The sequence below is a fragment of the Siniperca chuatsi genome, linkage group LG4 (genome assembly GCF_020085105.1).
Source record: "Siniperca chuatsi isolate FFG_IHB_CAS linkage group LG4, ASM2008510v1, whole genome shotgun sequence".
Lineage (NCBI taxonomy): Eukaryota > Metazoa > Chordata > Actinopteri > Centrarchiformes > Sinipercidae > Siniperca > Siniperca chuatsi.
Window position 1 is genome coordinate 16,587,404 of NC_058045.1, and position 14,356 is coordinate 16,601,759.

A 14,356-nucleotide genomic window follows, 5' to 3' on the forward strand; every position below is an offset into this window, starting at 1 on the left:
TGGAAACAGTTACGTAGCTAAATACAGGAAAGGGAATGTTAATGCAGACACCAGCTAGACACCGGAAGTAAGCGATGCAAAACCAACTATCGTTAGTTGCCTAGTAGTTCGGTGGGTAACTGTTTACAACAACAAAAGTACATTTTCGAGTCGAAAGTTTCAAGATGGGTACAACGGCAAGTCAACTTGGGAAGGATTTGCTCTCAGAATACCAAGTAAGTGAAGTGCCAAAAGCAAAGTCTCCGAAAGCAAATGCTGTATCGTTAAACGAGTGGCTCAAGTTGAAAACAGTTGTTGTTACGCCCCGTAATAACCAAGGGTAACGTCATAGCTACTTAGCCTGACGCTTTAAGGCAAAGAAAACTATTAGGCTGGTCATCAGAAGTACATTATGATTTACTTGTGGTCTGTAACGTTTGTTGTAGTTTTTCCTATAACGGCAAACTAAACAGAATGTTAATGGCAGCTTTATTGAACTACCACTTGTTATCACGCATATTAGCTAATGTTGCTAATGTCACTAGTCAAACCATGGATATATTATAGGATGTCAGACTGATAAAAGTATTCCAGTGTGGTAAAAAAAAAAAGTACTGCGGCAGGTTCATATGTGACTTTTATCATTCTAATAATGCTCACTTTTACTTTTAGGAGCTGACATTCTTGACAAAACAAGAAATTCTTCTGTAAGTGATCAGCTGCATGCCACATTACAAATATGTTACTAGTTTTAAGCATTTTAATCGATCTAGAACAGCTTATTGCGATCCGTGATTAAACCTTTTGTTTTTTAGTGCTCACAAGAGATTCACTGAGCTGCTCACGAAAGATGAGAAAGGCCTTCCAAATACCAGAGTACCAATGGAGAGGATTCTAACTCTGCCAGAGCTCAAGGTGAATTTGATTGTAAAACAGAGGAAATGTGGCGTTATGTGGACTGCTTAGTATATTCTGGAGGAAGTTCTTCCAGTACTAATAAACTGTACTGACCCTTGTACTTGTTCCTGTCACAGTCCAACCCTTTCAGGAAAAGAATCTGCCATGTATTCTCAACATCTGAACAGAAAGATGGAAGCCTCACATTTGAGGACTTTCTGGACCTCTTGAGTGCCTTCAGCGACTCTGCTACTCTGGAAATCAAATCCCACTATGCATTCCGCATATTTGGTAAATAAATTGATTAAAAAAAATGAGCTGGTTATTAATAAAACATGTAAGGCTATCAATGGGTGGAATGAGCATATTGATCTTTTCAGACTTTGACGATGATGGGACTCTTGATGTTGTTGATCTGGAGAAGTTGGTTAACTGCCTGACCGGTGAGACAGATGACACAAGACTAACAACCGAAGAAATGAGACAGCTCATCAGCAACGTGAGTTCACTGAGGCTTCTCCTCGTTGAAGATGAAGAGAGAAACACCAGATGGTTAAAACAGCTTGTGGTTGCAGGTTGGCACACTGATGTGTCAGTGGGCTTAACAGTTGTTTCCTTTGCATGTTGTTTAGATTCTTGAAGAGTCCGACATTGACAAGGATGGAACCGTGAACCTCTCAGAGTTTCAGCATGTCATTTCAAGGTCACCAGATTTTGTCAGGTAACTAGAAATCTTATTGCTGTAATCACCCATATGCACTTTACTCAACACAATTTTGTTCACTCTAACTGCTTCTGTTATATTTTGATTTCTCCACAGTTCTTTCAAGATTGTGCTGTGAAGACCTGTAGCAGGCGGTGGCAATGCATTACCCTTTAACTCCCATATGGTGTTTAATTTTCAGTTAGAACAATTTTAGATATTTGCCTTAAATTATATTTACCTGTGGATTTTACTGCCTTAACTGTTGTATCATTTGTGAAATATAAAACCTGTGATTTTTTAAAAAATTAAAAATATTTCCAAAAACTACTCATTTACAAAGTTTCTTTCTTTATGTAAACAAATGAAAAGATCTAATATATATGTGTATATATATATATATATATATATATATATGTAACAAATTACACATTTAATTCAAAGTCTCCTATTTGTTGTGATAATTTACACTTGGTGTACACCTGGTATGTTGTCCAAAGTCCACATTTATCAAGGGGATTCCATAGTATTTTTAAGAGCAAGCTACTTCTTCCTTGACGACAGCAGCAAAAGTGTTCCACGCCCCGCACACTACATCAACCACACGCATCTGCTGCTCCCTGAAGAACTCCACAAGCTGGGGCTCATCTGAACTGATTAAAGTCTGGTGTCCAAGTTGGCCGTAGTCACCTGAAATGGTAATAGAAGGAGAGATGAACAAGGTAAGTTCAACATATACCTAAGCTGTGCTCTAAGATTACTGATTAATTGAATTGGTACTGGGAACATGCTACAAAGATGTAACAGATTTGCAACAGATTAAAAATCTGTTTAAGTGTCAGTTTAGCTCCAAATTCAAACTTACCCCAGCCCCAAGTGTAGAGGTCACCTGTGGCTGAAATTAGAAAATACGAGATAAAGATGACATTAACTTGCCAAGAAATTGTGCATCAATATACTTCCACTGTCAAGTGAGGTTTCGTACTTGTTACTGCAGCTGTGTGGCGGCAGCCACAGCTGACTGCCCTGATCTCACATGATGGAGTGATATCTAGCAGAGCCGGGAATGCTTGGATCGATATGAATACATCTTCATGTTTCTCTCCCTCCCGTGGCTCTTCAGCAGGAAATGTGCTGGCATCTTGGCACGGTGTTCCTGTTCAGTACAGTTAATGTCGCAGTTCTTACTACAACATAAGTCATTACTTTAAAAAAGGGACAGTTCACCCCCAAAATCAAAAATACATATTTTTCCTCCTACTTGTAGTGCTATTTATCCATCTAGATTGTTTTGGTGTGAGTTGCTGAAGTTTGGAGTTATTGGCTGTAGAGATGTCTGCATTATTTTTTTTTTAATATAATGGGACTATATTATAGGAACTATAGCGGCAAAAAACTTTTTTTTGAAAAATTCAACAGCAATGTCTCTTTCCAGAAATCATGACCCTTTCTGTGGATTATCTTGAGTAACCAGGTCATGATTTCTGGAAAGTGTGCTGTTTGGCGCTTTGAACACCACAAGCCGAGTGCCATATAGTCCCATTATATTCAAAAAATGCAGACGTCTCTATGGCCGATATCTCCAAAACTCGGCAACTCACAGCAAAACAATCTAGATGGATAAATAGCGCTACAGGTAAGAGGAAAAATATGTATTTTTGATTTTGGAGTGAACTGTCTCTTAAGTGACGACTATGAGCAGCATGCCTGGCAACATATATGAAATATTTAGTTAAGGGGGTGGTTCATCCATGAACAATATAAGGCATTGTCCATACCTCAAGAGCTATCGATGCACTGAAATAGTTTGTGAATTAGCAAAGATTTTGAGATATCAACTGTAGCTCACAATGGAGCTTGATGGCACAGGCGAGTGCCAAAAATACACACACAAACTGCACAATGCAACTGAGAGAGATGTATTGGGGTAAAGTACACCTCAGCTAATTACACAAAAGTGTTTGGATTGATAGCACTGTAGGTAACAAATTATGAGTTTGATGCAAACAGATTTACCTGCTTGTTGGCTACTTTGCTGCTGCGGTGCTTTCCTCAGACCTCGTGATGGAAGTCCAAGCTGGCCACTTTCATTCCAGCCCCACACATAAAGGTCACCCCCGTCTGAAGAAAAGGTAATTTGAGGTCTTTATTCATTTTTTTTTAAACCTCAAATTGAGGGCATAACCTTTTTTCACTGCCAACATCTTGTATGACACTTACCACTAATGCAGACAGAGTGCCAGCCTCCTGTAGCTACACAGCTCATGGGCATCCCCCAGAGTGCCTCCACTGCCCTGGGCTGCTCCTCAGAGGTGAGGTCTCCATGCCCCAACTGACCATGGCTGTCAAATAAACACATGCAGGCACGAAACGTCAAGACATGCTTGATGGTGTTGTTGCTCAGATTCCCAATAAAGACAGACGTGTGAGTATTATGTCTACCTGCCCAGTCCCCATGTGTACACAGCTCCAGAGGCACTGAGAAGGATAGCATGCTCTGCACTGAGTGCCAGACTCTTGGCTTTCAGCTGTGGTGATAAGGGGCGGTAGAAGGGCGGTTTTGTGGCTATGTAACCCCCAGGGACCAATGGGAGATTCAAAGGGGGTCCTGGAAAGCAGCAAGAAGTGTGCTGTTTAGCAAGTTATCACAACACAGGCTACTAGCAGCTGTCAAAGGAGATTAGGATATACATTACCGGAGCTCTCTGTTTTTATTTCCATGCTCCATGATGGGGTCTTCTCTTTTTTTTGCAGATCCCAGGACTCAATTCTGTCCGGGAAAGCGAGGGTCAAGTACAACTCACTGATGAAGGCATCTTTACAGCCAGGGGTCTCTTTCATAGAAATACCACAGGACTCGCTGGCGATGACTGCCCCAAAACCTCCTAGGCACACACAGCTGTCACCTAACAGACAGAAGCAAAAATAATACACAAGTTAATACAGGGAGTGTGATATTATAGACGCCGTGTATTTATACAAGTCATAAGAGTGTCCAACTAGAGCTGTTGAAGTTGCTTTATCTGTCGTAGTCTTACCACCCAAATGCAAAGATGCTCTTCGACTCCAACTTGCTCTAATTTGACCATCAGTCTTCAAGCAGCAGTCGCTTCTGTCCACATGACTAGCTAGCTCTGTCGGGCTAATCACTTTAACTTGCTTGACAGCGTCGCTACACTCTCCTTTAATTAACTTATCATGGACATATATCTGTCCAAATGCGTTGAAGCCAAATCCGAACCACCGCATTGGAAACGCTTTAACTCCGTTTGGTTTCTCATGGGAACGCCGCTCAGCAGTGCAACGCAGTTATCCGCAAAGTTTCAACACTGGTGTATTTACCGTGATGTGCTGCGCATGCGCTCCTCTGTTGCTGCACAATGACTCGACAGTGAAGATGGGTGAACTCAGCAAAGAGGTGACAATATCATTTGGTTACAGAGGTTTTATTTTTCTGCCCAAGTGTTGAGTCAGAATTAGAAAATCACTAACCATACAATTAAGACACTGGGAATGTAGTAGGGTGAAACTAATAGTGATGATAATACACATTAAAAACAAAAAGCTCACAACTATGTGAATTAAATGTTTGTGGTTTTGGTGTGTTGTTGTTTAGGGCAAAATATTATCAAAATAATGAATATAGTAGTGTATAAAATTGAAAATAAAGACAATGTATTTTGTGGAATAATAATTACAAGGACAAATAAAACATTTGCAAATATCAAGGAATGGCAAGCTTTAGTAAAGAACGGATAGAGAAGCCTTATTGGTCTAAAGGGGGACATACACTTTTGGTCGAGGTTCATGAACATACAGACTCATTAAGATAAATACAATCAGTGGAAAATCAATGTGAAACAGCAACCAAAGCCCATTTGTCACAAAACACTTCTGTGAGTATCTGCTGGTTTTCATTTAATACCTTTCTTCATTAATTAATTTTCATTTTTGGTTAAGACACATGAGCATTTCAGGATCAGCTTGTGCCCATCCAGACCAAAACAAACTTCCTGCAAAAATGAAATCGCTTCACTGGTCCCACATAATACTCAAAGCACTATAACATTGCCAGGAGGCACCGCCACAGGCTGCAGCGGTGTATTCAGGGTTCAGTTCCTTTGCCCTTTCCCTGCCCTTCCCTGGTCCTGATGATGCTGTACTCCACGGCCTTGTCCAGACAGTTCTGAGCTATCTTAGAAACTGCTTCTGGTGTGCCCTCTCCTCCCTTCGCCAAGACAGAGAGAATCTCCAAAACTTCACTCTCCATGAGCGTCTCAGCCAGACTCTTGTCCGCCTGCATCATGTTCTGAACTATGACCACTCCACGATGACGCAGGTCGGATATGTCAGCGAGCAATAGCGCCTGTACAATCTCTAGCCAGTGGGTCGTCTGAGAAGAGAAGACAACAAGGAGTCATGTGAGCTAAAATAGAAAAATGAATCACTGTAGTATGCGACGATGCTGAGTTGATGGATGCGTGGGGACAGCAAACTGCTGCAGTGGTCTGCTTACTGTTCCAGGGATGCGGGCGCAGAGCTCAGGCTGCTCAGCCGTCAGCATGGCCAGAGTTCCTGCAGCAGCTTTGCGCAGCCTCTCGTCCTCCTCTCCGCTGTAGAGCACAAGCAGCTTCAGACGATCGTTCCCTGTGGCCAGGTACAGCTTCTGCACCTGAGGACACACCCCACACCCACTGCTTTTACTTCAACATTTCAACATATTTGTGCCATACAATCGTCAATGAATGCATGTCTCACCTCTGTGCTTAAAACCAAATTACACATGCACTCTGTGGCAGAAGCTCGGACCAGGTCGTGCTCCTCAAACATGTAGCCTTCAATTTTTGGGACTGCCTTCTCCTTTATGATCTTTTGCCTGTGAAACAACATACTCCATCAGTACAAGTAGATACTCTAAATACTGATACAAAACTGTGATGTCAGAATAAAAGTTACATTATGAACTGAAGTGAAAACTGGAGACATTTGAGTGTGAAGCTTTGACCTGATAAAATCTAAGAATAAAACAATAAAAAAAATGAATTCAGAGACTTGAAATGCTTGATCTGAAATTTGCTTATGAGTTGATACTTGACTTGGACTTGCCCCCGAAGTCCTAAAAAAAGCTCTGGTAAAAATATTTAAACAGCTTTTTTTAAATTTTAGGAAGCAAACTAGGATCCTGCATGTTTAACCATAAAAATGACACATACATCTGCAACCTAATTTATGAAATCCTTTCTTTGAGGATAATAGATTTGTAATATGTACAAAAGTAAAACAAAAGAAACAAACTGAGGTCTGGTTTCTGCAAACAAATTCAAATACTTGCAAATCAAGTCCCGTTAAGATTGACTGTTTTGTACATTGTATTTTTAGGAGAGACTTCCCCCTAGTGGCCAACCTGAGTCTTTCACTGATACCGGCCAGGTTGGTGAGAGCCATGAGTGCCTCGAAGTTCTGCAGCAGGGTGCATTCAAGACTAAGAAGAATGACAAGGGGGCGCACCATCTCATAGATCTGACAACAAAAAGTGAGACATGGTTAAATAGGAACATTTCTTTAGGGTTTTTTAACTGAGGGGGCTTTGCTTTTTTTTTTTTTTTTTTACAGCATGCAATTCTCACCCTTTCTCCTGGGAAGGCAATCGTTGGGTTAGATGTGATGGTTATTTTTGCCAGTGCTTGTGCTGCTTTGATTTTACCTACATCTGTGTTGTCCGAGGCCAGTGGGATCAAAGCCTGTGGAGGAAAACAGTTAACATAAATCGTGTAAACCTCCAAAAGCAAGGTGTTTAGATCAGTGTGCAGTATATTTATCAGTGCTCTACCTTTCCCCCACCCTGTGCCACCACTGTGCCTCTGTCTTCCTGTCGTTCCACCAAAGCCAAGAAGACCCTGCCGTGAGAAATGGCATTAACAGAAAATCTACAGAAAGAACAGTGAGTGGAAAAGACTTACTGTTATTTTCCTACCTGGCGATACACTCCCTACAAGCCTCAGTGAGAGCAGGACTCTCCTGTTTGACCATACACACCAACGCAGACACCACACCAGCCTCCAGCAGCTTCACCAGTCTTTTCTCCACATAGGAAGGTGCATCCTGACACAGGACAAGACAGACAGGTTCATGTAACAGCCAATCATTAAAGTAAAAAATATGCATGTAAAATAATTTTGAAGAACGCCTGAAGAAACATGATGAAGTTAGAGCAGCAGAGCTACTGTGCAATATTAAAATGAAGAATGTGTGATGTTAGCTCTTCATAAAAAAATTTGCATTTAAAATGGTACCTTGGGGTGCTCCTCAGGCACGTGCTGCTTTGCATACTTGGCCAGCTCCACCATCTGTGGGTCTGGCTTCTCCACATCATAGCTGTTGGTGCAATTCACTAATGTGGAGCCCACAGCAAAGAGCACTGTCTTATCCTCAGACTGCAGGAACACAAAGAAAAACAAGGTTGTCAAAACTATCACAGTCAACACTAGAAAAGCGTGTATTCTCATGGTGGTGGTTTCAAATACTACACAAAAATAAACATCACAATGACACTCTTCTGAGAGGAATATGACTTCATAATTGCCCTGTATTGTCCATGTGTCACAAGTATTAAAACCTACAATTATAATCAGCAGTCAAACCTTTGCTAGTTCAAACATGGCCAGGAGAGCGTTCTTGTCTTCCACTAAGTCCTCCTTCACATCAGCATCAAAGGTGAGGTAGGCCAGGCCTTCCACTGACCACCGGCGGGAGGTTGGGGGCAGAGACTCATTACACAGCCACCTAAAAGAGAAGCAAGCTGTAGATCAGGCATGACATTTCTCTTAATCTATACCCGGGTTCAATATTCAACACAGGCAAACATACTTCCTGCACTGCTTGGCGAGCTTTAGCGTGGATCCCTCTGCAAACTGCTTCATGCTGAAATCTGTCCCCCCTGCTGATCCAAGCTTGCACAAACCCTGTGTAATAACCATCAGAAACCATAGTTCATTTATCTTTATTTGGAGATGTTCTTTTCTCCAACTGTCTGAAATAAATATACTTGCTTTGCTGCAGCACTCACCACCAGGGCTCTCACACGTATCCGGTCATTCTCGCTCTTCTTGTAGAGGTCCTTCAGAAGTGCCACGCCGTTGGCTGTGATGAAGGAGGCTCTCTTGGCCTTGCCTGCAGCATGGATAAGAGCCTCCACAGCTATCTGCTGGCGAGTTACATCTTCGGAGGCACACAATGAGATCACTGCATCAATCATTCCTGACATCTCCAGAGTTCTGTTACCCACGTCGCTTGGTCCTTGGAGGAGCACCGATACTGTCTGGATGGCTCGCAGCTTGGCATCTAGGCCAGTTCGGCTAAAGTGTTGCCTACCCAGAAAAACATCAGTTAGTAAGTTAGTGAAAGAATGCCACTTTTTGGCTTACGGCCTGTAATAAGGATTTTTTCCCCCAGCTATTGCAGTATTAAGCAGCTCAAGTGAAATTTTGTTTCGGTGGTCAACTCACTGTACATATTCTTCACACAGTTTGTTGAAGTTCTCCCTCTCTTTGTCGCTATTTAGGTCATCGTAGAGTTTGCTAAGCAAGACAGAGCAGCTCATGTGGGAGTTGTCTGTAAGAGGTGGTCCTTCTGAGAGCTCAGGTACTGTCCCGGCCACCTCCAGGATTTTCTTCATTCCTGCAGGAGTACAAGGAGTTAATTAATCTGGCTGCAGCGATGCCAGATAAAACTGGTGACAGAATGTCTGAAGTGGGCTTAGAATAGTTGAGGCTATAGGCAAATTTCATTTGACATTTGAAAACAGAGTAAACACTTACTTCTCCTTCCCGTGGCATTGCAACTATACTGAAAAACTGAAATGGGTATGTTTGGCATAAGGCCTATGTCTGTTTTGTACCCGTCATAGCAAAACAATGTGAGAAAATCTACATTATGTGCAGGTGCGTTTCATACCGTGGTCTATCACCCATAACGTGAGGGAGTTATCTGGGTTTTTCAAGGACTTGCGGGGAACTTGTTTGACCACAAGGTTGATGGCGCTGTCTCTGCCCGGCCCTGACACATTAGATGCTGGCATCATGTCCAAGAGGTGCCGTAACATTGAGCGTAGCTCCTTGGAGGGTTCTGTGTCAAATTCATACAGTCAATTGTTGAAAGCACAGGACAGAAAGATGATACACACAAAAAAAGCATTTGTTATAGGTCAGCTTTCATGTGTAGCCAACTCCAAATACAAACATAATCAGAGTCCAAACTCACCAGGAAGTATGGCTTCATCTTTCCCTCTGATCTCTCTTTTCATGCCCTCTGTCAGAGCCTCAAACATCACCTGCAGCAGGTGGCAGGCAGCCAGAGACACAGCGGAGGCTCCTGATCCCATTACTGCACACAGCTGCTCCATTCCCAACTCATTCACTATAGCCATAGTCTGGGAATAAAACAGTGGATGTCAGCAGTAAAAAGCAGCAAAGCAATTGATAAGTGTTACTGGCATGGTGAATACAGTCTCCTGACAGACATGGATGTAGATATATATCAACATCTGCTGATAAACTGTGCCACAGCAGACTTAATGAATGGAAACAGAAATGCATAGAAATTAAAAGGAACAAAATACAAATAAGAGGGCCATCACTATGGATACACTTCATGTTTTATCTATGTTTTCCACAAAAGAAAATACAAGTTTGTATGCCTGTTAAAGTGGGACTTTAAAGATCATACAGTGGATAAGTTTAAAGGGAATTGTCACACTTACTCTGGAATGATGCCCTGTGCACAACCCAACCAGGGTCCTCAGGGCAGAAAGGACAACATCCTCCTGCTTTGACTGAAGGAGTTTCTGAATCAGCTTCACTCCATCGTTACGGAAGATCTGCTCAGCTCCTGCATCTTCTCGAGATAATACCACGAGATTCTGAGCAGCCTGAAATTGAATAATGGACCACATTATTTTGGTGCAATACAACTTTACAGACAGATCAAGATACAATGAATACAAATCAAATGCATGATAAAAGTGAATGAGTGAATTACAGCAGTTTATTATGTTCCTGCCTTATGAACGACCCTTACCTTTTGTCGATCCGAGTCTTTTGCAGATGCATCTAGGAGGAGGGAAAACATTTGCTGCACACGAGCATCTGTGGAATTTAGTTGCACCGACTATGCGGTCAAGAGAAAATACCCTAATTAGCAACAGTTTCTTCAGGGTAGTACTTTAACCCCAAGACAAACCTCCATTACCCTTCAACCACTTTATTAAAGAAAACCACATCACCTTCTGCTGGATCTGTGCTCCCAGCTGTCTGAGCAGATCCTGGAAGGCTTTGTTTTTGGGCTCCAGCTGGGCACACCTCTGAGCATCCAGAAAGGCCTGGTCAAGCCGACCAAGTTTCTGGAAAGCCTGAGCTCTCCGGAACCTGGCTTTCACATCACCTGGGTCATTATCAAGAGCTGAAAAGAGTGACCGACATGACATTCAATATAACAGTGTACATACATCCATAAATCTTAATTTAATAAATCTTAGGCAAAGGTACAGTAAATAATTTTTACTTTTACCTGAAATGTGACCTAACAGACTTAGATTAGCTGTAAAGAGTTTCTTCCATCAAAACAATTGGTGGGTGCATGTGTGTTGGAAGTGGTTCTCAATTAAACTGTTCACCCAAGGGTCTATAGATCATCATGAGTATCTCAATCATATTTGAAAAGAGATGCTGTTGAGCTTTTCAAATGTAATATATTTTCACCACAAACCAAATGTCATTCAGGATCCAGGTTTGGGGTAAGCTAGAGCCCATAGATCCAAACCTCAGCAGGTCACAGTAAATCTATCTGGATGGACAGATTGTGGCTTAACTGTGTATTTAGGAAGTGTCCCTTAATTTAAACTAAGATTAAAATATGTATTTGTACTCAGTGATATTTGAACTCTACAGTATAATTGACTGCGATTCACCTCACCTTTGGAGGCATCAGCCTCTGCCTTGCTGTACTCCTCCTGTTTCAGGTAGCAGGCAGAGCGGTTGCGGTACAGAACAGCACTCTCTGCTTGGCTGTCACTCAGCTTTAATGCTTTGGTGTAACAGCAGACAGCGCCCTGCATGTCTCCTGCCTTGAAAAGGACGTTCCCCTCCTCCTTCAGGGCTGCGGGATCCTGCGTTAAAGAGAAAAAGTAGGCAACAAGGGCTCAGGATGACTGAAATGCTTCGAGTAAATGTCTCTGGATGAAATCTGCTAAGCTAAAAAAGCTATGTAGCTAACTGCTGTTACCTTACCTTTTCTCTTTCACTCACACTCATCTTCGAGGTGCTACACAGAATACAGCGTTACTTAGTGTGGTGAATATGTAGTTTAATTTTACTCTACTTGGTCGCAAACACCGATAACTTCAGCCAAACATGTTACATCTTGCAACGCTTCCGGGTGTTCAGGAGCACGTTGATGACGTTTAGGTGACAGCCACGCCCCTCTCCCCACGCGCCATTACCATAAAAGGAAGAGCGGAGCGAGAGTGTCTCTGTCTCCATCTCTGCTTTATTTGGTTACATTTTCATTCTGTGGCTTTCTTCAGTCCACACAGACACAGAGGGTTGTTATGAAGCTGATTATGTAATAATCCATTCATTAACAACCCAACAGTTGTAAGGATGCCTCATTAGTAAGCGAGTTACCAACATTTATATCTGTGCTGTAAAAAATCAAAGAATAAATACTGGTCAAAGGGATTTTTTCACAACCTGGCAACCCAACAGTTGTTCTTATTAATGGTTTATAACAAACCATGTTAGTTTAAATTTATCATTTAAAAAGCCAAAAAGACTAGATACACTATACTAGACTACACAAGACTAGATTACACTAGATAAAATATACAATCATACAGTACTACAAACATGCAACGCCACTACAACAAATCACAAATCCACCAATTTCACACACATTTAATACAAACCTAGGGGGACCAATACAGCACATCTTACGTAAACTTACAATACAATAAAATAACTAGTATCTACAACTGCTGATAAATATAGTGGAGTAAAAACCCACATATTTGCTTCTGAAATGCAGTGAAATACAAGGTCATACAAAATGGAAACACTCAAAATAAAGTGCCTTTACATCAAAATCATACTAATGTACACTTCATTAAGTAATAGGGGGGAGAGAGGGTGAATTAATTTTTATGAACGGTGACAAATAAAACATATATTTCTGTCACTTTTTGGAGCAAAAGTAAAAGTGACACATTGCATTTTGAGTCTCGACATATGAGCTACAAAATGTACAGAACATTCACAACACTGTCTCCCTTCAGGTCAAAACTACAAAAGTAAGTGCCCTGGTATAGTATTTCCTGCATCAGTCACCTGGGGACTCTCATTTACCAGGTCAGTCGAGCACCATCGTTGTGTTTCCCCTGTTGCCGTGGAGACAAAGTGGTTCCCTTTGGGCCTTGTGCTCAGGTACACCTGTTAAGATTCTCATATTACCATGGCGGCTTTATGACTTTAAAAGAATATCCAGCATGAACAGTTGGTAAATATTTCCTAAGAACAGGGCTTGCTGTGAAACCTCATACATACCAGATCCACAGGAGATCCACAAGGCTCAGCAACAGCATCAGGGAGCCAAAGAGAAGAGGCACAGTCTGAAATCAAAATCTAAACCAGCTGTGTAAACATTTGTTCCTCATCACGACTTTGGTTCGTGAGAGATTATACTTTCAGAACAGGATTCTGTCATTGCTGGTGTACTTTCTGGTACCAAACCTATTTTTAAGTCTGGAAAAAACACCCTCATACACCTCAGTCATACATAGCATTATGACTGGCTTCGTAGATCCCATGAAAAGTTATCAGTCTCTTGTGACTAGAGCAAAACCAAAATAACACCATCTGTTCCTGTCATGTCCCACACAATCTGTAAATTAATTATTGAAGTGTCCGCTATGATCCTGTTTCCATAAACACATAAAGAGTTCCTGAATTATCCATCAAAAGAACGCAACAATGTGACTCACCTACAAAGCATCATTGCATTTTCCACACTGGGCTTCTCAGGTGTTGTTTACCATGCACAGCGGTGTTAACTTCTCTGCAGCAGTCAGGCTGGCTAGCTTTGGTGACATAGTGACACAATAGGCAGCACTGCTTGAGACCCTCTGTCTATAGGCAAGTGGCTCAGACAGGGAGGGAGTCACTCCAGGGGTCACAATCCCTCTACAGTAGCATTATAAAAGTCGCATGATGACATAACTTTACATTAGCCTGAAGAAGCACCCTCTACTCTATTTTGTATGTTTCCAATTTTTAAACCTCTGTATCTCTCTCACCAAACACCCAGAATGGAAAAGCAAGTGGTGCCTGAGACAGATATAACTTGTGAGACGAGGTCTATTATTGTCTGGATTCTTCAGTTTCCTACACACTCGAGACATTAATAAGAAAGTTCTTTATTACAAAAAGTATGCTAGTTGGCTGGTTTTTGAGAAAGTTTAGACTTGTTAGCAGAGCTTGTATATATCTGTTTTTTAGGGTTTCAAATCAAGTTATTCTGTGTGGCTTTCTTGCTTTTAGCCTAGTAGCAAGAAAAAGTAGAGTAGTACACTGGCCTTACTAGGACATATATGTTATGTCCCATGTTGACTTCTGTAGCCTATTTTGGACTCTGTCTACTATCAGAGCAGATGATCAAACTAGATGCAGTTGTGACCTATTATTACGGGTACAGCCCACACAGTAGTGAGCTATGTGATTCTTCTTCCTC

The 14,356-nt window shown here is 41.7% G+C and overlaps 3 protein-coding genes and 1 long non-coding RNA gene across 5 annotated transcripts; 1 reads left to right on the forward strand and 3 right to left on the reverse strand.

Moving 5' to 3' along the window:
* The first annotated feature begins 40 nt into the window (after positions 1–40).
* Positions 41–1,909, forward strand: LOC122874888 (calcium and integrin-binding protein 1-like). The gene is made up of 7 exons (XM_044193384.1): positions 41–215; positions 652–686; positions 795–894; positions 1,014–1,167; positions 1,257–1,375; positions 1,509–1,597; positions 1,697–1,909. The coding sequence occupies exons 1-7, from the start codon at positions 165–167 to the stop codon at positions 1,716–1,718; spliced, it is 570 nt and encodes a 189-aa protein (XP_044049319.1). The 5' UTR covers positions 41–164; the 3' UTR covers positions 1,719–1,909.
* On the reverse strand, positions 1,694–4,963 carry LOC122874887 (RCC1 domain-containing protein 1-like). Of its 2 annotated transcripts, XM_044193382.1 has the most exons (8): positions 4,618–4,963; positions 4,276–4,485; positions 4,022–4,187; positions 3,800–3,921; positions 3,596–3,700; positions 2,565–2,735; positions 2,445–2,474; positions 1,694–2,269 (listed from the first exon to the last, which is right to left on the reverse strand). In XM_044193382.1, the coding sequence occupies exons 1-8, from the start codon at positions 4,826–4,828 to the stop codon at positions 2,112–2,114; spliced, it is 1,173 nt and encodes a 390-aa protein (XP_044049317.1). In that variant the 5' UTR covers positions 4,829–4,963; the 3' UTR covers positions 1,694–2,111. The 2 variants fall into 2 exon arrangements, with proteins under 2 accessions (XP_044049317.1, XP_044049318.1); XM_044193383.1 differs by lacking the exon at positions 2,565–2,735.
* A 46-nt stretch (positions 4,964–5,009) lies between these two features.
* On the reverse strand, positions 5,010–12,033 carry unc45a (unc-45 myosin chaperone A). Its single transcript, XM_044193381.1, has 19 exons — positions 11,863–12,033; positions 11,549–11,741; positions 10,860–11,035; positions 10,655–10,744; positions 10,338–10,505; positions 9,839–10,007; positions 9,533–9,703; positions 9,085–9,256; positions 8,646–8,946; positions 8,447–8,541; positions 8,221–8,362; positions 7,873–8,013; positions 7,554–7,681; positions 7,410–7,476; positions 7,207–7,320; positions 6,984–7,099; positions 6,338–6,455; positions 6,096–6,251; positions 5,010–5,972 (listed from the first exon to the last, which is right to left on the reverse strand). Exons 1-19 carry the CDS (start codon positions 11,884–11,886, stop codon positions 5,685–5,687), a joined length of 2,829 nt encoding a protein of 942 aa, XP_044049316.1. The 5' UTR covers positions 11,887–12,033; the 3' UTR covers positions 5,010–5,684.
* A 480-nt stretch (positions 12,034–12,513) lies between these two features.
* Positions 12,514–13,910, reverse strand: LOC122875587. The gene is made up of 3 exons (XR_006377843.1): positions 13,611–13,910; positions 13,174–13,251; positions 12,514–13,059 (listed from the first exon to the last, which is right to left on the reverse strand). It is a non-coding gene; the product is annotated as an uncharacterized LOC122875587 (long non-coding RNA).
* Between the last annotated feature and the right edge of the window lie 446 nt (positions 13,911–14,356).